Consider the following 24,604-nt stretch of genomic DNA (forward strand, 5'->3'; position numbering starts at 1 on the left):
GGGAGGGGACTTTCTGTAGGACCTCATGGAGGATGATGAGGGCCAGAGACAGAGCTGCAGCAGGTGGAGGCAGCAGAGCTGGCACGAGGGTGTCCAGGAGCTGGGACTGGCCCAGAGGCTTCCGCACAGAGCACCTGACACCTGTTTTTCTCCGACGTTTCCCATTGCCTTAAGAATGAGGGACTCTGAATAAATCCGTTTGTTTCTCCCAGCTCTTCCCCATGGTTGAGGAGATCATGCTGCAGCCACTTTGGGAATCCCGAGATCGCTACGAGGAACTGAAGCGGATAGATGACGCCATGAAAGAGGTAAAACGTGCTGAGAACAGCCTTCCTTCCTTGTGGCAGGCAGGCACGATGCCCTCCGCACTCCTGACTCCAGAATCTTGGACGTGCCAAGCAGGGCACCACTGAAGGTGGCCCCATGGACAGGTGCACATGTACCTTCTATCAGAAAGCCTGGCTCGGTAAAATTAGGGAATGCGATGAGGGAAACCAAAACTGCATTCGCCAAGAACGCGTCAGGTCTCAGTACCTTCGAGGGAGTTTACTGGCCATGCCCTTCACAAGAATCACAACTGTTACCCACACCTGTGGACACCCAGGTGTCTTTGGGTGTATCAGCTGCCGTTAGAGCATCTGGGACCCCTCAGAGTACAGTGCCTGGCCTGGCCCCGGGGCTGACTTGTTCAGAGGAGGCCATGGGGTAGAAAGGGGCCCTCCCCTGGCACAGGGACAAAGCGACCACCCACCTGCCAGCTCCCGGGCCCAGAACACACACCAGCACCTCTCAGGGGCCAGGGAGCCTGGGGCTGGCTTTAGGTTGCTGTTGGATTGATATCGTTTTGGAGGAAGGGGTAAAGGTCACAGCCTCAGGGCCCACGCAGTCTTTCTACGGATTCCCCCAGCTGTCTGCTGTCCTGCTGCCCGTGGTGTGGCCCCTGCCCCGCCCACCCTCCCACCTCCTCCCTCCAGCGCCCCCTCCCTCCAGCGCCCCCACACAGCTAGAACAGTCTCTCTACTCCTGCAGGATTTGACCCCTCCTGGCCTTGGCTGGTGTTGCCTCTGCCACCCCCGCTCCCCACAGTGCCATTGAAGCACCCTCCAAGGCCCGTCAGTCAGGGCTCCCCTAGTTACTGCACCCACCACCCCGTCTTTTCTGCCTGGGCACTCCTGAAGCCCACGTGGCCCACGATGCCCTTTTGAGCACTGAGCCATTTTCCAGGCATAGCCTTGGGTTGCTCTTATCTCCCTCAACTGACGGCCCCGTGCTCCCCGTGCCCACACCCACCTGGAGCGCCATGCCAGGCACATGGTAGGTGCTCAGCAATTGCTTAGGAGTCGACTGAAAATCCAGACCAGCTGCCCTAACTTCTCCAGTTGATGTCTCCTACTGGAAAGTCACAGAAAGGTCTCTAAACCTCTGGAAGGCTAAGAGCACTTATGCAGAGGGACAGACGTAGTAAGAAGGCTTCCCCCACTCCAGAACCCCCCAGGAGAGCTGAAGGGGCTTCTGCCTCTCTCATGGGCCCTCCAAGAACCATAGCCCTGATGGCCTTGAGTCTCTAGTCCTGAGCCCTGCTGCCCAGTAGGGGATACTAGGGTTCTTTAAGGCCTCTGCCTTCCCCCCTGTCAGCCCCCACAAAAAGGACAGACACACCAAAGAGGTGAAAAGGCCAAGCCCAAGCCGCAGGCTCTGCACACACCACCAGTACCTGCGGCTGTGGTGGCCGCAGCTGGGTGAGCTCACTGTCCAGGCCCCACATGAGTCACCAAGGGTAGCGGGACAGGGTACGCAGAGCTGCCTCTGAAAAGCCCATGTCAGGAGTGCTTGGGCTCAGAGGGGCTGGGGACCACAGGCTTTCACATTGCAGCACCTCCAGGCAACAGAAGCTGCTGGGAGAGAGACAGACACTCCTGCTCCCTGACTTGGCCTTCTCTGCACTCTGTTCCAGTTACAGAAGAAGACGGACAGCTTGATGTCTGGGGCCACCGAGAAGTCCAGAGAGAGAAGCACAGATGTGAAAAACAGTGAAGGTAATGCTCGCTCTGCTGAAGTGGCATCTCAGCGCATACAATGATTCTGACAAAGGACAGAAGGAAAGAGGAAGGGGAGAAAATCTGAATTTTGGAATACCTTTAAATGAATGGAACTTTTTTTTTTTTTTGAAACGAAGTCTCGCTCCTGTTGCCCAGGTTGGAGTGCGATGGCACAATCTCGGCTCACTACAACCTCTGCCTCCTGAGTTCAAGCGATTCTCCTGCCTCAGCCCCCCAAATAGCTGGGATTACAGGCATGAGCCACCATGCCTGGCTAGTTTTTGTATTTTTAGTAGAGATGGGGTTTCACCATGTTGGCCAGGCTGGTCTCGAACTCCTGACCTCAGGTGATCCACCCACCTCAGCCTCCCAAAGTGCTGGGATTACAGGTGTGAGCCACCACGCCTGGCCAAATGAATGGAAATTTTATTCCTTGCACCTAATCATTAGAATTAGGCTCTTAAGGCTGGTGGCTCATGCCTGTAATCCCAGCACTTTGGGAGGCCAAGGTGGGCGGATCACTTGAGGTCAGGAGTTCAAGACCCAGCTTGGCCAACATGGTGAAACCCTGTCTCTACTAAAAATACAAAAATTAGCCAGGTGTGGTGGCGGGCCCCTGTAGTCCCAGCTACTTGGGAGGCTGAGGTTGGAGAGTCACTTGAACCTGGGAGGTGGAGGTTACAGTGAGCCCAGATTGTGCCACTGCCCTCCAGCCTGGACAACAGCGAGACTCCGTCTCAAAAAAAAAAAAAAATGAGGCTCTTAAAGAAGGGGAACATGCTTTAGTTAATAGAAAAACATCAAAAATTGGCATATGTATCACTTATAAGAGTAAGTACTTTTTAAAAGTGCAATCGAAGTACTGAAAACTTTTCACAAATCACGTGTTTGCTTTATATGGCTTTGAGCATTTTCCTCTGTACGTGTTGATGCCAGTCATTCAGCTCACGGGGAATGCAGAGCAGCCATTTGTTCACCTCATGATAAGGTCACACTAAGGGCCTGGTGGCCTTATGGTGCCAGGTGCTCACGCGGCACCTGGTGGTGCGCGGTGGCTCACGCCTGTAATCCCAGCACTTTGGGAGGCCAAGGCGGCGGATCACGAGGAGATCGAGACCATCCTGGCTAACACGGTGAAACCCCGTCTCTACTTTAAACACAAAAAATTAGCTGGGCGTGGTGGCGGGTGCCTGTAGTCCCAGCTACTCGAGAGGCTGAGGCAGGAGAATGGTGTGAACCCAGGAGGCGGAGCTTGCAGTGAGCCAAGATCACGCCACTGCACTCCAGCCTGGGCGACAGAGCAAGACTCTGTCTCAAAAAAAATAAATAAGTAAATAATTAATAAATAAGGTCAGACTCCATCTCAAAAAAATATAAATAAATAAACAAACAATAAATAAGGTCACACTATCCGTGTCTAACAGATAATTCAAGATATAGTGCATCAAGCATGCAAGGCTCAGGGCAGGACAAATGGGACATGGCTCATAAGAGGAGCTGCAACAGGCTTTGGCGTCCAACACACCTGGTTTTGAGTCCAGGCTTGCCAATTACAAGCTGAGAGATGTGCACAAGTGTCTCAGCCTCTCTGAACCTCAGAGCCCCAGTCTCTAAACCAGAGGCAATAATACCATTGTTACTGCTGTTTTAGTGATTAAACAGTCAAAGTGCTGGTCTGGTCCCTATGAAGTGCTCGGTCAATGTTGCCATTTAATTTTTAAGTCAGTTCATATTTTTCAGCGGCTCAGAAAAGGGATCGATATTGTTTTATTTTGTCTAAATGTGTTCAGCAATATATCTGATGGCCTCTTTCTTTTAAAATGGTCTGTGTGTCGGCCGGGCGTGGTGGTTCACACCTGTAATCCCAGCACTTTGGGAGGCTGAGGCGGGCAGATCACTTGAGGTCAGGAATTCTAAACCAGCCTGGCCAATATGGTGAAACCCCATCTCTACTAAAAACACAAAAATTAGCCAGCTGTAGTGGCATGCACCTGTAATCTCAGCTACTTGGGAGCCAGAGGCAGGAGAATTGCTTGAACCCAGGAGGCGGAGGTTGCAGTGAGCCAAGATCATGCCACTGCACCCCAACTGGGCAACAGAGCAAGACTCCATCTCAAAAAAAAAAAAAATAGTCTGTGTATAATCCTGTAACATTTTTGCGACTGTTGGCACTTTTTTTTCTTTCCTTCTTTTTTGAGATGGAGTCTCGCTCTGTTTCCCAGGCTGGAGTGCAGTGGTGCAATTTCGGCTCACTGCAACCTCCACCTCCCGGGTTCAAGCGATTCTCCTGTCTCAGCCTCCCTAGTAGCTGGGATTACAGGCGTGTGCCACCACACCTGGCTAATTTTTGTATTTTTAGTAGAGATGGGGTTTCACCCTGTTCGTCAGCCTGGTCTCGAACTCCTGACCTCGTGATCTACATGCCTTGGTCTCTCAAAGTGCTGGGATTAAAGGCGTGAGCCACCGCGCCCTAATTCTAGCAACAAATCAGTCGTCGTTTCCCTTCTTCCAGGAGACTGTGCCTGAGGAAAGCGGGGGGCGTGGCTGCGGTTCCGGACGGTCTGGCCAAGCTGCGCGGGATCCTTGTGCAGGGAAGAGCTGCCCTGGGCACCTGGCACCATAAGACCACATTTTCTAAGAACCATTTTGTCCACTGATACAAAAAAAAAAGGAATTCATGATGCTGTACAGAATTTTATTTTTAAACTGTCTTTTAAATAATATATTCTTATACGGAAATGGGTACTGTACTTCTTCTTCGGTAGAGTTGTGTATGCTGCTTCCGGTAAGTTCTCTCATGGAGACGAAGGACACTGTGCTTTTCCCCCAGATGTATTTTAGAGCAATTGACCAGTGTGATGTGGTGCGTAAGTCCCTGTAAATTCAGCATTAAATGTCAGAACGGTGCCCTGAGTGCAAGGACGTGCACGGGTCCTGTGTTTCTGAGCAGAGGGGGATGTCAATGCCGTGTGTGGGACATCTGGGGACTGAGGCAGGTTGGCCAGACTGTAGGTCGTGTGTCAGAGCAAATGCACCCATGATCACAGGGACGACACACACTGGGTGCTCATGCGTAGGAAGGCTGGTGCCTTCACATTTAAATCCTCAGATAAGGAAAAGAGACACGTGTATTCAGCACATCTGAGGGTCTCTATCTCGGGAGGAGAGATGGCCCTCCCTTTCTGCCTTTGTTTTGGTAACGAGCACAGGGGACATTCTGGGTGGCACTGTGTCCACACAGGGGACCCAGCCCCCGGCTTGTTCATGGTCAAGCTCTTGTTGTTGCTGGGACAGTCGCACCCCTGAGCTCTCACTGAGACTGCCTGAATGCAGTGGACTCCTGGAGACCCGATTTATAAAAAGCAAGGAAAAGGCTGCTGGCCGTGTCCCCTGGGCTGTGGGCTCCATCTCCGCTGCGCTCTAGAGAAGAACCACCTCCCGAAGCGCTTCGCCCTACAGAGCTCATCTTTAAAGCCATTGGCGTGGTCTGAGCTTGGTAAACATTTCATTTCTGTGTTGGGTCACGTTCCTCAGGGCATTTGTTTCCTCTTGGTGAATTCCAGAATATTACTTCCTACCTTCAAATAATTCATTTTTTACCTGTAAAATTTTCCATCTTGAATCCAGCTGAATACAGATAGGGACCTTGATTTCTACACCCCTTCTTGTTTCTGCTTTTGTTTTTCATTTGAATCCTATTAAAGCCAATAGATGTGGCAACATTGGCAAAAATAGAAGCAAAACATAGGCGTGCGGATATTGATGCCCTCGACCTTCCTGCCAGCCTCTATGGGGGATTATTACCTGCTCTCCTCATCTGTAACAAGGCTCTTTGAACAGCACCTTCATCTGCTACATTCTTAGAATGTGCATCTCACCAAACGGTGCCCCTCATCAAACTCCATACAACACTTCCTTGAATTTTACTATCATAAACAGAAACACACAATCACATACACACACATGGACACGTATACACTCCTACACATCAGCACACTTCCTCTGGTTCTAGGCTATACTGCATCCTGGAACAATTAAATCAAATGACTGAGGTCCATTAGGGGAGGCATCTAGACAGCATCTACTGTTTTTTTTTTTTTTTTTTTTGAGACAGGCTGGAGTGCAGTGGCGTGATCTCGGCTCACTGCAAGCTCTGCCTCCCGGGTTCACGCCATTCTCCTGCCTCAGCCTCCCTAGTAGCTGGGACTACAGGTGCCTGCCACCACACCCGGCTAATTTTTTGTATTTTTAGTAGAGACAGGGTTTCACCATGTGAGCCAGGATGGTCTCGATCTCCTGACCTCGTGATCCACCCGCCTCAACTTCCCAAAGTGCTGGGATTACAGGCGTGAGCCACTGCACCTGGCCTGATGGCATCTACTATTAGTCCTGGTTCGTGTGCAGCCAGCCTGGTCTCCATGCACGGGACCCCCAGAAAGCTCACCAATCCACCCTCCTGTCACACAGAGCAGTCCCTGAGGCCCCACGTTTGGAGGCCATGTCCACCCTGGTCAGCCTGCACACCCAGAGCCTGCCCGCACCGGGAGGCAGCCACACGGGTGAGCTGAATCATGGGCTACATGTGGCAGTGGAGGCTCAGGACAAGACAAATGTGCCCACGGCCCCAGAGAGCTCTGGGTCCAGCAGCAGAGGCACGTGTGGGGAACGCAGCACCCAGGCCTGGGGGCAAGCCCAGCATAGGGAGTGAGGGTGCAGACACAGGAGCCCACCCCCATGAGCACAACCCACTGAACAAGATGGCCCTCTGGGGTGAGCAGCACTATCTCCACCCAGGATGATGTGTTTCCAAGTGAACTCTCTGCCCGACAATCAGTATTAAGTCAGCATGAAGGGTAAAGATGTTTCCAGCTGAGCCACACGCACATCAGGAGACAGGAGCAGCAATGCCTGGGGCTTTCCACGGTGAGCTCCCAGCACACAGCAAGCATGTCGCCAGAAAGAACAGAAAGTTCACAAAGGGAGGGCTGGCCTGTGAGCAGCCTAGCACCGTCCTGGGACGCCATCATCACCTGTGCTCCTCTGAGGGGACAGGAAGACGCTGTTTTCCACTTTTTTCTCCCCAAGACCGTTTATTAGCAATTGAAGGAACAATGCATGTGTCAAAGACTGGATTTGAGAAATTCCAAAAAGTCTGCCCCCTCGAAGTTGGGAGCTGGCATTGTGCAATCTTGGGAATGCAGCCCCTCGCTCTCCCATCAAAAGGCAACGCAGCCCCTTGTGATTTCAGCTTTGACCTTGTGGGTAATAAAAGAAGGAAAGAGGAATGTCTGCTACCAGCATCCTGGACAGGGTCCCCGCGGCCGAATCCCCCTTCCCGCCCCCTCCTGTGTCACCTGTCATGTCTCAGACTTTGACCGCCTCCCACAGCTTCCTTTTATTCGTAATGTCTAAAGCCAACCCAAGCGTCTTTGCCTGCTGACGTCTTAGCCAAATCATGTGGGAAACCCGTGAAGCAGAACTGACCGCTGTGAGGGCTGGGAGTACACTGGGCATCTGAAATACTTCAGCCCAGGAAAACGTCCATCAGTGGACACCGTCAGTTCCCAGGTGGCCTCTGGAACAGGAAAGCAGTCACCCCCTCGTCCATCCCACGGGAAACCTCATTCCACTCTAGAGTCAGTGCCTGGGGCTGGATCCCCCTGAGCCAGGAGACACCGGGCAGTGCCCAGACAAGGCTGTGCTCTGCCCACAGCTCCTCCACTGTAGCTACGAGGGAGGTTTAAAAATCTCAGTCCAAAGGCTTTCACCGTAGTCTGTCTAAGGGACAGATAACATCGTCTCTCTGAATTTGGGAGGGGACTGTTCTCTGTTGGTAGCCAAAAGGGGCCCAGCAAGGTGCTGGGGTTCCAGTCTCCCTGAGTCCTCAGCCCAGCAAGGTGCTGGGTTCCAGTTTCCCTGAGTCCCCAGCCCAGCAAGGTGCTGGGTTCCAGTCTCCCTGAGTCCTCAGGCAGGTCTTCCCAGCTCCCACCCTGGGACTCCCTGCCCTGCTGCAGGGGAACATGAGGGTCGGGAGTCCCCAGATTCCTGGGAGCTGGGGCCAGTGCCCTGGCAGAAACACAGCCTCAGGCAGGGGACAGGGCCTGTGGGGGTGAGTCACCTTTTTACGGGCTGAATTCTCTCCCCAAAACTTACGTCCAAGCCCAACCTGGTGCCTCCCAGTACTGTATTTGGAGACAGTGCCTTTAAAAGGCGGTTAAGATAACATGAGCTGACTGGGGTGGGCCCTGAGCCACTCTAAGTCTTACAAGAAGAGGAGGTCGGGGCACAGATGCACACAGAGAGTGCCAGGGAAGGACAGACCCCGACACACAGAGGAGTGGGGGCTCAGCAGAAGTCAGCCCTGCCAACACTTCTCTCAGACTTTGAGAGGTAAGTGTCTGTCGTTTAAGCCCCCCGCCAAGCTCTCACACACACACACCTGTGTGCCTCGCTAGGTCCGCCCCAGCAGACTCACACATCACACCTCCCTCACCACTGCGTCCCTGGGCAGCAACGTGGGCCCAGCTCACAAGTGGTGCTGGAGACAGCTTGAGTTTGGGTTGACTGGGCTGGCATAGCACGATCTCTCTCTCTCTCTCTCTCTCTCTCTCTTTCTCTCTCTCTCTCTCTAAGGAAAAAAAAAAAAGATAAGAACTAGAGAGTCAGAAATGTCATCTCTTTCTTTCTTTTCTTCCTCCTACCTTTCCTGCACTCCAGCCTGGGCAACAGAGTGAGACTCCATCTCAAAAAAAAGGAAAGAAAGAAATTGATTTTATTAACCAAAACTAGTAAAGGGGAAGTGGCCAGATAGCCATCCACGGCAACTACTTCAATTTTGGGGAGGAAGGCAGGGGTTTAAGAAAGGAAAACTTGGCCGGGCATGGTGGCTCACACCTGTAATCCCAGCACTTTGGGAGGCCGAGGTGGGTGGATCACCTGAAGTCAGGAGCTCATGACCAGCCTGGTCAACATGGTGAAACCCCGTCTCTACAAAAAAAAAAAAAAGAAAATACAAAAATTAGCTGAGTATGATGGCAGGTGCCTGTAATCCCAGCTACTGGGGAGGCTGAGGTGGGAGAATCTCTTGAGCCTGGGAGGCAGAGGTTGCAGTGAGCAGAAATTGCACCACTGCACTCCAGCCTGAGCGACAGAGCGAGACTCTGTCTCAAAAAAAAAAAAAAAAAAAAAGAAAGAAAGGAAAACGTGATAAGGAAGAAATACAAGAATTGGGTGGGGTACGATGTCTGTGTCTCCAGTGGCTGTCTTGGGTCCCCATCCACCTGGGTCTCGGCTGGCATCACCTCAACAGTGGCCAGGTGGTGAACTAGCCACCTTGATGTCATCTGTGGAACTTTGCAGCTTAATCTCCACGCTTGGTCTGTCTCAAGATTAGCCCCTGGAACTTCTAAGAAGATGCATAATTAAATACGCGCATGCAGTTAAAGACTGTGAAGCGGGTATAGACAGTGAGAAAGGCGGGGACGTGAAGTGTACTTTAAGGCTAAGGGAAAAGGCTTCTGCAGTTCGCTTCAAGGTTATATCTTAAAATCCAAGAGAAAGGGGAAAACAAGTTAAAATGCATTTTGAAGTTAAGCTGCCTGGTTAACTTCAGTTAGTGAAAATACATCAGTATTTTTCAGTAAGTGAAAATTTCAGTAAGTGTATTTTCAGTAAGTGAAAATACATCGAGTACTGGTTTTTTAAACTTTTCTAATATATTTTGCTAGCAGATATTTAAAATCTGGTGGTTTAGCCAAAGAATTTGGGACAGCAAGACTATACAATTTTCCATCCGCTGCAAACAGATGTTCGTTTTTTCTCAGCGTTTCTGAGAAGCTGGAAAACAAGGTGAGCTGCTGCCTTCGACACCCTCCTCTTAATTCTGGTGACTTCCTGCTCGACATGGGGACGGGACAGTCCGAGGCTCCCTCTCATGAGAATGTATTTGCAGACATCATATGGAAAATACTAAACACAAGTGTTGCCTCAGAAGCTAACGATGAGCCGGGTTCACAGCCGGTGTAATTCTGCGGGAGCCGGACCCTGAATCTCTTGCACGCGCGGCTGCGAAGGCGATGCAGCCTCTGCCTCTGAGCCGCCTCCTTCGCTTGCGCGGGATGAATACATCCCATGGGAGCGGGAACCGGCCCTGAGCACCAGGTCTGCGGCCAGCCGGCCTGGTGGGAAACAGGCGCTCCTGCCAGCAAGCTCCTGCCACTCTGCTCACCTACCCCGAGGTTCCGAGAAGTTCTCAATCAGTACCATGTCCTTTCCCCTTTTCGAAGAAAAACACTGTTGGCAATGGAACAGCGCATCCCACTATCCTCCTGTCCTCATCAGGAACAGGCTCCCCAGACAGTAGACACTGTTTCTGTGAGCTGGAGGCAGCCAGATTTGAGCCCTGATACCCCCATGGCCACTCCTGCTAAACCCTAGAAAGCCGGGGACATACTCAGGGGACTCGTCTAGCTCCAAGAAGCCGTGCCTGGCAGTCAGCGCCCGCACACAGGCAGCTCCCATGGCAGGAGCATGGGTGACCAGAGGGGCCAAGGTTCTCTGTTGCCAGCCCTGCCTCGCCTGCCTCCCCTCCCTCCCCTCTTTCCCATCCCTCCTCTCCCTCCCTTCTCTCCCCTCCCTCCCCCCTCCCCTCCCTCCTCTCCCTCCTCTCCCTCCCCTCCCTCCCCTCCCTCATCTGCCTCCCTTCCCTCCCCTGCCTCTCCTTTCTCTCCTCCCTCCCTTCCCTCTTTCCTCCTCTCCCTCTCCTCTCTCCTCTCCCTTCCCTGCTTCCATGATCTTGAGCTTTTCCTCTCTTTAGTCCCAGAAGCAGCTGCACTGGGTCAGGAGTTTCTGATCCCGGTTGGTCCTCAGGCCATCTGTGGACACTGAGACATGCCTCAGCCCTGAGATTCTGATCCTGTAGGCCTGTTCTGGTTGCCAGGTCTGTTTTGCCAAGCTGTGTGTTTCTGGTGCAAAGCGTAGGGTGCGCGCTCGATGGTCTCCTGGGTGCTGGCATCTGCCCATCTGTATCTGCATCTGATGCACGTGAGGTGACATGAATGGAAGCAAGAGTGTGGAAGCCCTAATTGTTTCAGGGAAGTGTCCCGGCTGGGAAGTGGATTCTTGCAGGGGCCCTGGTCTGGTGAGAAAGTGGAGAAGGCAGCCTGGGGACGTGGCTGGGTGGGAAGTGGGCGCAGGAACAGAGCCGGCCTGCATGATCCTTCTCTCCCTCCATGGGCGTAAGGACAGTGAAGTACTGCCCATACCACCGCGTCCAGGCATCTCACACACCCTGCACCTGAGAAACTGAGCTGAAAAATGAATTTGTGCTGTCCACCCACCGCATCAGAAAGACGAGGGACAGTGATACCTACTGTGGGTCACCAGAGAGGCCCACAGGGGACCCCTAACCTGCTACAGTTGTGCTCTAGTCATTTGTTTCTTGGCATTAGGGGCACTTTAAACCATCAAATTAACAACCTCACCATAGTAACAACCTGTTCAACATCACCAGGGGATCCTAATTAGCTCACAGTTAAGCCCCTTTCACTGTGATCCTAATTAGCTCACAGTTAAGCCCCTTTCAACCTTCGCACTGTCTTGGTTGTCAGGACCGCCAAGTCGCCCTCCCATGCGTGCTCCTCATCCCCGTCCACTCTACAAGCCAGCTGTAAAACCCCTGCCCCCACCCTCTGTGTCAGTCCATGGTCACCACCCTGTCACCTCCAGCATCAGTCGTGCCTCCGTGGTGGGCGTGGGGGCCCCACCCGAGGCTCCCGGGCATTTCTCTGATGGCTAATGAGACTGATCTTTGATTTTTGATCTGCTCACTGGCCATTCAGCTTCCTCTTCTGTGATGTGGTAGCCTCTGCCCACATTCTGCTGGGGCAGTTTGTCTTTTCCAAGTTGATCACAGTTTTTTGTTTTGTTTTGTTTTTTGAGACAGAGTCTCGCTCTGTCGCTCAGGCCGCAGTGCAATGGCACGATCTCGGCTCACTGCAACCTCCACCTCCCGGGTTCAAGCGATTCTCCCACCTCAGCCTCCCGAGTAGCTGGGATTACAGGTATCCGCCATCATGCCCAGCTAATTTTTGTGTTTTTAGTAGAGACGGGGTTTCACCGTGTTGGCCAGGCTGGTTTTGAACTCCTGACCTCAGGTAATCCGCCCACCTCAGCCTCCCAAAAGTGCTGGGATTACAGGCATGAGCCACCTCACCCAGCAATCAGATCACAGTTCTTTATAAATTCTGGATTCCGATCCCTTGCAGTTAGCTCTATGTCCTATTACATCTTCTCCCGACGGGTGGTCCAGGAGGCTACAACAGGCTGAAGTCTGTGTGTCCCACAAATTCCTATGTTGAAATCCCAACCCCCGAGGTATTAGGAGGTGGAGCCTTTGGGAGGTGATGAGGTCATGAGGGGAACATGAGACTGGTCCCCTTGCAAAAGGGACGCCAGGAAGCTCTGTTCCGCCACGTGAGGATGCACACGAAGGCAGCACTGCCTGCAACCTGGAGCAGCACCCTCCCCAGAGCCCGACCATCCCACCCCATCTGCCGCTTCGGACCTCCAGAGCTGAGACAGCCCAGGCTGCAGGGCAGAAACCCCACCCTCCAGCCCCCACCTGAGCTGCGTAAGGCGGCCGCCCTTCCTCCGCCCCACCCCCCTTCCGGGTCTCTGCTTGCTCTGGTTTCCTGTTGTTGCTGTAACAACTGCCGACCGAGCACCACAGATTCCCTCTCTGACAGCCCTGGGCGTCAGGAGCCCACAGGCCCTGCCACAGAACTGAAGCCAAGGTGCCAGCTGGACTGCTTCCTTGCCAGGGACCTGCAGGAAAATTCATTTCCTGGCCTTTTCTGTGGGCTTGCCCATGGCCTCCTCCTCTGGTTCAAAGCCCATCATTCCAGCCTCTGCGCCTATCATCTCCTCCCCGCTGCCTCTCCCTGCTCCTCCTCTGCTGCCCTCCCGAAAGGACCCGAGGTGACACAGGCCCACGGGGCAGTCCGGCACAGCCTCCCCGGCTTCAAGTCTGGGATTTAATCACATCTACAAAGTCGCTTTGGCTGTGGGAGCCGACGCTCACACGTTCCAGGAATGAGGACCAGGAAATCCTGGTGGGAGGGTGGGGGGCAGATTCTGTCCTCCACCTGTCTGGGGGACCAAGTTGGCAGCGGGGCCTTTCCTGACTGCCCTGTCAGAAACTGCAGCACCACCCTACCCCACTCCACCCCACCCCACTCCACCCCGTCCACACTCCACCTCACCCCTACCTCACCCCACCTCACCTCACCCCACCCTCATCCCACCCGACCGCTACCCCACCCTACCCAACCCCATCCCCACTCCACTCCCACCCACTGCACTCCTACCTCCCCCATCCTCGCCCCACCCCACCCCTGCCTCACCCCACCTCACCCACTTCCACTCCAACCCACCCTACCCCACCCCTACTCCACCCTACCCCACCCCTACTCCACCCTACCTTTATCCCACTGCACCCCTGCCTCACCCCACCTCACCCACTGCCACTCCAACCCGCCCTACCCCACCCCTACTCCACCCTACCTTTATCCCACCCCACCCCTGCATCACCCCACCTCACCCACTGCCACTCCAACCCACCCTACCCCACCCCTACTCCACCCCATCTTTATCCCACCCCCCCACCTCACCCCACCCCTACCTCATCCCACCCCACCCTCATCCCACCACACCCCCACTCCACCCACCCCTACTCCACCCCACCTTTATCCCACCCCACCCCTGCCTCACCCCACCTCACCCACTTCCACTCCAACCCACCCTACCCCACCCCTACTCCACCCTACCTTTATCCCACCCCACCCCTGCCTCACCCCACCTCACCCCTGCCTCACCCCACCTCACCCTACTTCCACTCCAACCCACCTTACCCCACCCCACTCCACCCCACCCCTACCTCACCTTCATCTCACCCCACCCCACCCCCACTCCAGCCCACCCTACCCCATCCCCACCCCCACCCTCATCTCACCTGACCCCACCCCCACTCCACCCCACCCCAACTCCCCACTTTGGGCACAAAAACCAGAAAAGCCCAGGCGAACGGCAGGAAGAGGTAGGTGTCCCGGCCCCACGCGCTCCACATGGCTGGCTTGTTCTGTCATTCCCCTACTCCTTGTTCTGTCCGGGGTTCCTCCAGCCCCACACCTCAGCATGCCTGTGATGCCACCCTCAGCCGCAGGCCCTGCCGCGTGGTGCTCCCCAAAATTCCAAGTCCCTGGTGCTCCCCAAAATTCCAAGTCCCGCTCCAATGGCCCGAGACCGGCCAGGCTGGCAGTTTCATCTGGTTAGGGACGCGTGGGCTCCTCCACATTCCACCTTTTGAGATGTGCTCTAACCTTCTACCTGGACCCCAGACAGACAGGGTCAGCCGAAGCCCCAGGCGCTCCTGGACTCAGGCACCCGTGACTGGCAGCAGAGCACGCCCCCTGGCCAGGGCCACGTTTGTCATGGGATCACTGGACACTGGCCACCAGAATGGTGCTGGCATGCTGAATTGGGGTGGTTAAAAGTGTCTGTATAGATAGGCACCCTGCAGAACCTCCCTTCCTAGGATCCTGAACTCCCCAGGGCGGCCGGGTGGCTGGGACATGCTAGGGGTTCAGTGACCATTTGTGGGATGAGTGGGTGGATGTGAGTTGTGGTTGCCAACCTAAAGAAGCATGGAGGAAAAAACCCACAGTGCAGATTGTGCTGGGGGAGGAGGGGGTCCTCTGGTAGGCAAGTGTGTTCGTGTGATGTGTGTGCCTGGGCACGTGTGTACATTATGTGAGGACGTGCACATACCACTCACCTAGCCTTGCTTCCAGCTAAGAGAAAGGAAGCCAGAAATATGCAAAGATGCCAAGCAAGCACCCTGGGCACGGTTTTCCAGACCTCGCAGGGAACAGAGTAAAAGCTAGGACCACTTGGCTTCACGAAGGAGCAGAGGGGCAGGTGCGGAGGGAGGAGGCGGGCAGACAGCGGGTCCCTCCTGGAGCAGCACGATTAGGCGCCGAGGCCTCATGCAACATCCGACAACTACTCGTGGCAAGGAGAATTCTGGACTGACTTCCTATTGTTTTGATTAAAAGTAATTTTATCCAGAAATCCAAAATGCACTGGACGTGCCAATCAGAATGTAACAGAAGGAAATGCTGCACCACCTGGCTGCCTCTCCCCTCGGCTGCCGGTGGCTGCCTATAGACCCCTGTGAACAGCTGATGCATGTCCCACCTGCGCCATAGGGCCTGGAGGAAGCAGCTGTAGCAGGACTCGCAGAGTTCCCCGTGCGTGGCCACCGGCCCTGCCTCGAGGCAGGTGGGGCACACTGCACGGCTCTCAGAGGAAGGATCCACGCGGATGTTCCCTCTGTACATCGCCTGCCCACCTCGGCCTGCCCACCATCTTGGATGGAGCCACTGGAGGCTCCCGTGGCCCACGCTGGCCCTTCCGACACCCCTGCTAACCTCAGGCATGGTCCGTCGCTGCAACTGTGTTGGGGTGCCTCTGCCATCAGGATGTGGCCCACACAGAAGCCACCTGCTCTGCAGAGAGCAGGAACTGGGGGTTAGGACCTGCATGTATCGTTTTGGAGGCACGATTCAACTCACGACACTCTTATAGTCTTAGCTTTCCCATCTGTCAGCTTCTACCTCTTCAGTTGTTGTGAAGTTTTAATAAAATGAAGTCACGCCGGGCAAGTGCTTTGCATGAGGTCTGGTGCTCCTTGGGGCCTGCCTCGTCTCTCCTGTGTGTGGAGGCATCGTTACTCCTATTCCAAGCAAGCATGGGTGGAGCTGCTAGTTAGGAACATCTCTTCCGCAAACAAGCCAGGATCTGAGGAAAGCAGAGGGCAGGAATCTGTGACCAAAAGAGAACAGACTCAGAGTGCATGTGGAGATCTGGGATCTGCCAGCAGGGTCTCCCTGAGAGGCCTGGGATAGCTCAGGGGCTCTACAGACTGGGTACGGTGTGACATGGGAGGGGGAAACTGATGGAAATGGGCAAGAAGGAAAAGGTTGACAGGGAGGTAAGAACCCAGGAGAACAAATCATGACCAATGCATAATCTACTTGGTCAATCTCAAACCTAAACTTTTGCCTTCAACTGCCTGGACATAAAAGGAGAGTGTGTCAGCTAGCCCTGGCTGTGTAACAAACCACCCCAACACTTAATGGCTTGAACAACAACGTTTATTATTTCTCACAGTTCTGAGGGTTGACAGGCAGATTTTTTGGTCTGACCAGCCCAGCTGGAGCTGGCTGGTTTACGATGGCCTCAACCACACGTCTGCCACTTGGTTTGCCGGTGGCCTGCAGTTTCAAGCACACGTCTCTGTCATTGTGCGGCAGGCTAACAAGGCTCATTCACACGGTGACAAGTGGTTCCCAGCAGCCAGAGAACGTTAAGTCCTCCCAAGTCTCAAGCACTTTTCAAGTCTCAATACGCACGTATCCTTACCTCTCATCGGCCAGAGCAAATCACATGGTCAAGCCCAAGTTTAAAAACTCACTTCACACCTGGACGCAGTAGCTCACGCCTGTAATCCCAGAACTTTGGGAGGCCAAGGCGGGTGCATCACCTGAGGTCAGGAGTTCAAGATCAGCCTGGCCAACATGGTGAAACTCTGTCTCTACTAAAAATACAAAAATTAGCCTGGCATGGTGGCATGTGCCTGTAATCCCAGCTACTTGGGAGGCTGAGGCAGGAGGATGGCTTGAACCTGGGAGGTGGAGGTTGCTGTGAGCCGAGATTGTGCCACTGCACTCCAGCCTGGGCAACAGCAATAGTGAGGAAAAAAAAAAAAGAAAGAAAAACTCACTTCATGACAGAAGGAGCTGAAGAGAATTTATGGCTTTTTTTAAATTTAATTTTATTTATTTATTTATTTTGTAATCTACCAGAGTGAGGAAGATGGCTAAAAACAAGATTGGGAGTCATGTTTCAAGTATCTGTCTTTACATGCCCTTTTCAGCTTTCTGTATCACCAAGCCCCTGCTGCTTTTTCTAACACTTCCAAGAGCTACTTGACTCAGGGGTCAGGGCACACCACAACCCCTTATTATAAAGAAAGCTAAGGCCAGGCACTGTGGCTCACGCCTGTAATCCCAGCACTTTAGGAGGCTGAGGCAGGTGGATCACCTGAGATCAGGAGTTCAAGACCAGCCTGGTCAATATGGCGAAACCCCATTTCTACTAAAAATACAAAAAAAAAAAAATTAGCTGGACGTGATGTCGCACACCTGTAATTCCAGCTACTCAGGAGGCTGAGGCAGGAGAATCGTTTGAACCTGGGACGTGGAGGTTACAGTGAGCCAAGATCGCCTGGGCAACAGAGTGAGACTTTGTCTCAAAAAAAAAAGAAAGAATAGCTGAAACGTTAACTTGGCATCCGATGCTATTCACCCCGAACTCACACTGAAGGATTCCACCTTGTAAGACTGTTGAGACCCTCCATGCGGTGCTCAGAGAGACTGCCGGAGACCTGCTGCTGATCCGGTTAATGCTACCGCGGCACTGACGGGGGTGTTGGTTACAACCAGCACGAGTCAAGGAGGAAGTTAGCACCTAACTTCCAAGACTCAGGAGTGTGTGAAAAATGAGTGCCTCACATCTGGTGTTATTTTGCCTCACCAGTTTTTATACACAGGTGTTTATTTTAGCAAGCCATCAAAGGAACCTTACAAATGTAAAGAATTCTTACACGTTCTCCTTGCAGCACAAATCTGTAATTAAGGGATTCTCAAAAATGAGTGCAAGGTTTTATTCTGAGACCCCCGGTGCTCACTGAAATTGTCACATTTGGCCTTCCACGTGGTGGGAGAGCAGAGTCACTCAATTTCTGCGAAGTTTAAAGGAGATTTGAAGCTTTCAGGCAACTCTGAGGAAGGTGGGTAACAGTGTTTTACAAGTGGGAGAAACTTCAAATTAAACAAAACACAGCCAGGTGCAGTGGCTCACACCTGTAATCCAGCACTTTGGGAGGCTGAGGCGGGAGAATTGCTTGAACCCAGGAGGTAGAGGTTGCACCATTGCACTCCAGCCTGGGTGACAGAGACAGACTCTATCAGAAAAGAAAAAGAACAAAAGAAAGAAAATTTACAAAATAAATATCCTTACAAAAATTAAAAGTAATAATAAATAAAACAGGCCAGGCAAGATAGCTCACACCTGTAATCTCAGCACTTTAGGAGGCCGAGGCGAGTGGATCACTTGAGGTCAGGAGTTCAAGACCAGCCTGGCCAACATGGCGAAACCCCGTCTCTACTAAAAATACAAAATTAGCCAGGCGTGGTGGCTCGCGCCTGTAATCCCAGCTACTTGGGAGGCTGAGGCAGGAGGATCACCTGCACAGCCACAGAGAAAAAGGAAATCATGTCCTTTGCAGTAACGTGCGTGCAGTTGGAGACCATTATCTGAAGCGAATTAACGTAGGAAGGGAAGCCACATACTGCGTTTGCTCACTTCCAAGTGGGAGCTGAACGTTGGGTGCACAGGATGTAAAGAGGGCAGCAACAGACACTGGAGACTGTTAGAAATGGGAGGGAGGGGCCAGGGCTGATAAACACCTATTGGGTACTATGCTCAGTACCTGGGCAATGGGATCAGTCATACAAACATCAGCATCACACAATGTACCCAGGTAACAAACCTGCACATGTACCCCTGAATCTAAAATAAAAATTGAATTTTTTTTAAAAAAAGAACTTCTTATATTCTAGGCATAGTATGTTCAATATATATAATGGCCAATGAAGAAAGATAGGGTTCTTTCCCTCATCAATCCTAAAATAATATGAATCAAAAAATTAAATATGGGCCGGGCGCAGTGGCTCACGCCTATAATCCCAGCACTTTGGGAGGCCAAGGTGGGTGAATCACCTGAGGTAAGGAATTCGAGACCAGCCTGGCCACCATGGCAAAACCCTGTCTCTAATAAAAATACAAAAAAATTAGCTGGGCGTGGTGGCGGGTGCCTATAATCCCAGCTACTCGGGAGGCTGAGGCAGGAGAATCGCTTGAACCTGAGAGGTGGAGGTTGCAGTGAGCTGAGATCACACCACTGCACTGCAGCCTGGGCAACAAGAGAACACTTCATCTCAAAACAATTAAATTAAATTAAATTAATTATGGCAAGAGTAGGCAGCATTGTTGTTTGTTGATAGATGGCTTTGAGTTCTAAGACTGATTTTCATGATCACATCTGTGTATTAGTGTATGTTATACATGAATATTTAATTCATGTAAGATTTTTGTTCACTACATTGGTTACACAAGACACAATAAAACAAAATTTCAAAATAAAATAAGAAGAAATCATATAGAGAGATCCCATATGCCTTTTTTCTACATACTCGTCCTCTGTTGGATATAGGGCTTGCAAATAGTTCCTCCCAGTCTGTAATAAAAGGCCCCAAGTCTCCTCAATGCTCACATCTTCTCTAACATATCATGATGTCACAGGCAAGAATTGACAGTTATACACACAAGATCCAGAACACTCCCCAGTCACCTCCCAACTCACAGACATCCCTCCAGGAATCCACAGGATCCCTCCAGTGCCCCTTGTAGGACCCGTTTGTATAACCATTGAGGACATCCAGGCTATTTCACTGTTTGGCTTTGACAGGTAAATCTGCTATGAACATTGATCCACTGTTTTTATGAACATGAGTCTTTGCCTGTCTGGGGCGTGCCCAGGAGAGCAATCCTGGGGCTGTATGGTAATTGAACATGGAGTTTTGTAAGAAACTGCCAAACCGTTTTCCAGAATGGCTGCACCTTTCACATTCCCACCAGCAATGCACAAATCGGTTATCTTTTTGTTACTGACATCTAGCTTGATTCCCCTTTGGTCAAAGTACACATTCTGTATGATCCCAATTCTTTTACATTTATTGGGGTTTAATTTATGGTTCATTATGCAATCCATCTTGGTACATGTTCCATGAACGTTTGAAACAAATGCGTACAGCCAGTCATGGTAGCTCACGCCTGTAATCCCAGCACTTTGGGAAGTAGGTGGATTGCTTGAGCCCAAGAGTTTCAGACCAGCCTAGGCAAAATGGTGAGACCCCCATCTCTACAAAAAATACAAAAATTAGCGAGGCATCGTGGTGTGTGCCTGTAGTCTCAGTGTGAGGCTACGGGAGGAGGATTGCTTGAGCCTGGGAGGCAGAGGTTGCTGTGAACTGAGATCGCACCACAGTGCTCCAGCCTGGGCAACAGAGTGAGACCCTGTCTCAACAAAAAAAAAAAGAAAGAAAGAAAAAGAAAATAAAATAAAAGAATGCATACAGTGCTGTTGTTGGGTAGAGTTCTGTGAATGTGGAGAAGGTCATGTAGATTGACAGTGTGTTGAGTGCTTCTATGTCCTTGTTTGTTTTATGTCCAGCAACAATGGCAATGGTCTTTCGCTGAGGGCTGCAGCCCCTGCCAGACAGTCATCTCCATGCAGCCATCTGCTCCACATCCAGGTGAGTCTCCTCTCTGCCATTTCAGACCTAAGGGAAGGCAGGAAAGGCACAGCTGCCTGCTCTCCCTAGCCCTGGAATACTGAGTTCTCTGCCCCCTGCCCACAGCTTTGTAAATAGTCTCATTACTAAACTTTCCTCAGTGACCCAGTTTTCCGTGATATCTGTGGCCCGCTGTGGCCTTATCTTATGACAGATATCCCAGGGGGCTACTGCCATTACCTAGGACTCCTATGGAAGAAATTCCCACTGAAAATGAGCTCACAGAGTGAGTCCATTAGGCTCTGGCTGTAATAAGATGCGTAACAGAGACTTCCATTTCCTCTTAGAATGTAGAAAACTGCAAAGAACATTGTTCCCACACTAACAATGAGAAGAGTCAGATAATCCTCAACACCACTGGAGAGGTGAATCACAGGGGAACAAAGTGAACTGAATTCCAAAAAGGATGGGCCCCTTCAAGCAGACAGAGAGCACATGAACTGCTTTATTTTTGACAGGTGTCAAAGAAAAAAATATTCAATAACACTTATGTCTTTTTTGGTTTTGGGGTTTTTTTTGTTTTGTTTTTTTGGCAGGGGGCACAGGGTCTCACATCTCACTCTGTCACACAGGCTGGAGTGCAGTGGCACAATCATAGCTCACTGCAGCCTCAACATCCCGGGCTCAAGTGGTCCTCCCACCTCAGCCTCCCGAGGAGCTGGGACCACAGGTGTGTGCCACCAGCCCAGCTAATCGTTTTTTTTTTCCTACAGAGATGGGGTCGGGCTATGTTGCTTGAACTCAGGAGGTGGCGGTTGCAGTGAGCTGAGATCGTGCCACTGCACTCCAGCCTGGGCGACAGAGGGAGACTCCGTCTCAAAAAATAAAAATAAATAAATAAACTGACTTAGCAGGATTCTTTGCTAAGGCTGGACTTTACAAGAAGTGTACAGATGGTCCTAAGAGAAGGTTCTGGAGCTTGACTAAATTTTGGTCGAGCAGATAATCTTATTACAGAGTATAGAAGAAACAGTGGCCACCATATGGATGGACAAGAAAGATTCAGTAAAATTCTTAAAGGCGGGCCAGGCGCGGTGGCTCACACCTGTAATCCCAGCACTTTGGGAGGCCGAGGTGGGTGGATCATGAGGTCAGGAGTTCAAGACCAGCCTGGCCAACATGGTGAAACTCTGTTTCTACTAAAAATACAAAAATTAGCTGGGCGTGGAGGCACGCGCCTGTAATCCCAGATACTCGGGAAGCTGAGGCAGGAGAATCGCTTGAACCTGGGAGGTGGAGGTTGCAGTGAGCCGAGATCGCACCATTGCACTCCAGCCTGGGCAACAGGGCGAGACTCTGTCTCAAAAAAAAAAGAAAAGAAATTCTTAAAGGCCAATTTGTGTGACAGATGGGGAGAGCTGGGGTCCCATACAGAAGGGGATCTTGCACTCACTTGTAAACGCTCCACCATGGGCCTTTAAGAAAGAGTGGGGACTGGCCGGGCGCGGTGGCTCACGCCTGTAATCTCAGCACTTTGGGAGGCTGAGGCAGGTGGATCACGAGTCAAGAGTTTGAGACCATCCTGGCCAATATGGTGAAACCCCATCTCTACTAAAAATACATAAATTAACTGGGTGTGGTGGTGCACACCTGTAATCCCAGCTACTCGGGAGGCTGAGGCAGGAGAATTGATTGAACCCAGGAGGCGGAGGCTGCAATGAGCCAAGATCGCGCCTCTGCACTCCAGCTTGGGCAACAGAGCGGGACTCCATCTTAAAAAAAAAAAAAAAAAAAAAAAAAAAAAAAGAGCGGGGACAGGGCAGGTGATGACAGACAGCCCTTGTGGGTGACATGGATGTGCGGGAGGGGATGGTGCTGGGGCAGGTAGGAGCCCCACCTGCTCCCTGGACACTCTTACAAGCAGAAGACTTGAGCTGCTGAGGAAGGCGCATTAAACCATGTTGCTCCCAGGGCATAAGCAAAGCTCCATTGATTCTAGGTCAGAAGAAAGGGAAAATCCCATCTGCCGTTAGTTAATTTAGAAAGTTTATTTTGTGAAGGTTGAGGACGAGCCTGTGACACAGCCTTAGGAGGTCCTGAGGTAAAGAAAGGCAGATTTGGCCAGGTGCGGTGGCTTCATGCCTGTAATTCTAGCATTTTGGGAGGCCAAGGAGGGCAGATCACCTGAGGTCAGGAGTTCGAGACCAGCCTGGCCAACATGGTGAAACCCTGTCTCTACTAAAATTACAAAAATTAGCCAGGCATGGTGGCATGTACCTGACAACACGTGCCCAAGGTGGTCGGGACACCGCTTGGTTTTATACATTTTAGGGAGACATGAGACATCAATCAATATACGTAAGAAGTACATTGGTTCAGTCTAGAAAGGCAGGACAACCTGAAGCAAAGGCAGGAAGACTCGAAGCTGGGTCACAGGTAGGTGAGAGAGTTGCATTCTTTTGAGTTTCTGATTAGCCTTTCCAACGGAGGCCATCAGATATGCATCTATCTCAGTGGTGGGGGCGGGGGGTGACATTGAATAGAGTGGGAGGCAGGTTGGCCCTAAGCAGTTCTCAGCTTGACTTTTCCCTTTATTTATTTAGTTAGTTAGTTAGTTATTTTTGCTACTGAGTCTTGCTCTGTCACCCAGGCTGTAGCACAGTGGCGCGATCTTGGCTCACTGCAACTTCTGCCTCCTGGGTTCAAGCAATTCTCCCTGCCTCAGCCTCCCAGGTAGCTGGGACTACAGACACGTGCCACCACGCCCAGCTAATTTTTGTATTTTTGGTAGAGACAGGTTTCACCACGTTGGCTAGGCTGGTCTCAAACTCCTGACCTCAGGTGATCAGCCTGCCTCAGCCTCCCAAAGTACTGAGGTTACAGGCGTGAGCAACCACGCCCAGCAGACTTTTCCCTTTAGCATAGGGATTTGGGGGCCCAAGATTTATTTTCCTTTCACACCATCTTGTTTCCAGGGCATAAGCAAAGATCCAGTGATTATAGGGGAGAAGAAAGGGCAAAACCTGTCTGCCCCAGGGAAGGGATGGAAAATTCTCTTCCTCCAGGACCTTGGCAAAAATCCACCCCCCCGAAGGAAGAGTCAAGGGTGTGGACATCGGGCCAGATGGGAAACTGCCACCCAAGACCAACCACAGAGAAAAGGTGCTGCGAGGCGCCACACAGAGAGGACAGCAGGGATGCTTGGAGAGGGCCTCCCTCTGAGCTGCAAACCTGCAAGGACAGCTGAAAGCTGGGGGCAGGGTGGTGGGTAGGAGCCTGAGAAGGACCCCCCCAGCATGAGGTGGCTGCCTCCCACAGCTGGAGGAATTTGAAGTCTCCAGTGCGGTGCACTGAGATGACCATAACAACAACAAACCCACACCCAGCCCAACTGCTGACTAGATGGTCTTCTCACTGCCCCCACCAAGAACCTGGAGAAGATGAGACAGGCCAATTTCCAGGCGCAAGGAGCCTGCCTACTTGTTCTAGTGATCACCGAGAGGGCACTGTAGATGTCTCCAGCTCTAGTTGTAGATTTGTTTATTTCAGTGTTTGTTCTTTCCATTTTTTTTTTTTTTTTTTGTATATTTTAAAGCTCTGTTGTTAGGTATACACACACGTAGGATTGTGATGTCCTAATGAAGATTTCATCGCGGGTGCAACTGCCTGGGGCCAGCATCATGGGCAGTAAAAGGATTTACTGGCCAGGCATGGTGGCTTATGCCTGTAATCCCAGCAGTTTGGGAGGCCGAGGCAGGAGGATAACCTGAGGTCAGCAGTTCGAGACCAGCCTGGCCAACGTGGCGAAACCCCATCTCTACTAAAAATACAAAAGTTAGCAGAGCATGGCGGCGGGCACCTGTTATCCCAGCTACTCCTGTGGGATATGATGAGGTTTCTCTTCAAATAATCTGATCAATCTTTTATTCTTTAATTCATAGTACCCCCCCCCAACTTCTCCTTTTTCTCCTTTTTTCCTTTTCACCTTTGTTAGATGCCCAGGCATGCCATAGTACTAGGCATTATCAGTACCAGCTCACATTCCTTTGCTTATTTGGAAAGAGGACTAACTTTCTAGCTCATTACAGA

At 51.7% G+C, this 24,604-nt stretch overlaps 1 protein-coding gene and 1 long non-coding RNA gene across 7 annotated transcripts in view; one reads left to right on the forward strand and one right to left on the reverse strand.

The window, feature by feature from the left end:
- The window catches only part of PDE9A (phosphodiesterase 9A), a 123,495-nt gene extending 118,303 nt beyond the window's left edge, over window positions 1–5,192 (forward strand). For 4 of the 6 annotated variants that reach the window (XM_054468902.2, XM_054468905.2, XM_054468903.2 and 1 more), the window contains 3 exons: window positions 213–308; window positions 1,955–2,036; window positions 4,552–5,188. In XM_054468902.2, the coding sequence (XP_054324877.1) occupies window positions 213–308; window positions 1,955–2,036; window positions 4,552–4,565 (192 nt within the window). In that variant the 3' untranslated portion in view covers window positions 4,566–5,188. Of the gene's footprint in view, window positions 1–212; window positions 309–1,954; window positions 2,037–4,551 lie in introns of all 6 variants that reach the window. The other 2 variants (XM_054468898.2, XM_054468901.2) reach the window with 2 other exon arrangements.
- Window positions 5,193–7,115: 1,923 nt separating this feature from the next.
- Window positions 7,116–8,591, reverse strand: LOC129022281 (uncharacterized). Its single transcript, XR_008496334.1, has 3 exons — window positions 8,479–8,591; window positions 7,394–7,614; window positions 7,116–7,294 (listed from the first exon to the last, which is right to left on the reverse strand). It is a non-coding gene; the product is annotated as an uncharacterized LOC129022281 (long non-coding RNA).
- Window positions 8,592–24,604: the final 16,013 nt, after the last annotated feature.

The sequence above is a fragment of the Pongo pygmaeus genome, chromosome 22 (genome assembly GCF_028885625.2).
Source record: "Pongo pygmaeus isolate AG05252 chromosome 22, NHGRI_mPonPyg2-v2.0_pri, whole genome shotgun sequence".
In the NCBI taxonomy this organism is placed as follows: Eukaryota; Metazoa; Chordata; class Mammalia; order Primates; family Hominidae; genus Pongo; species Pongo pygmaeus.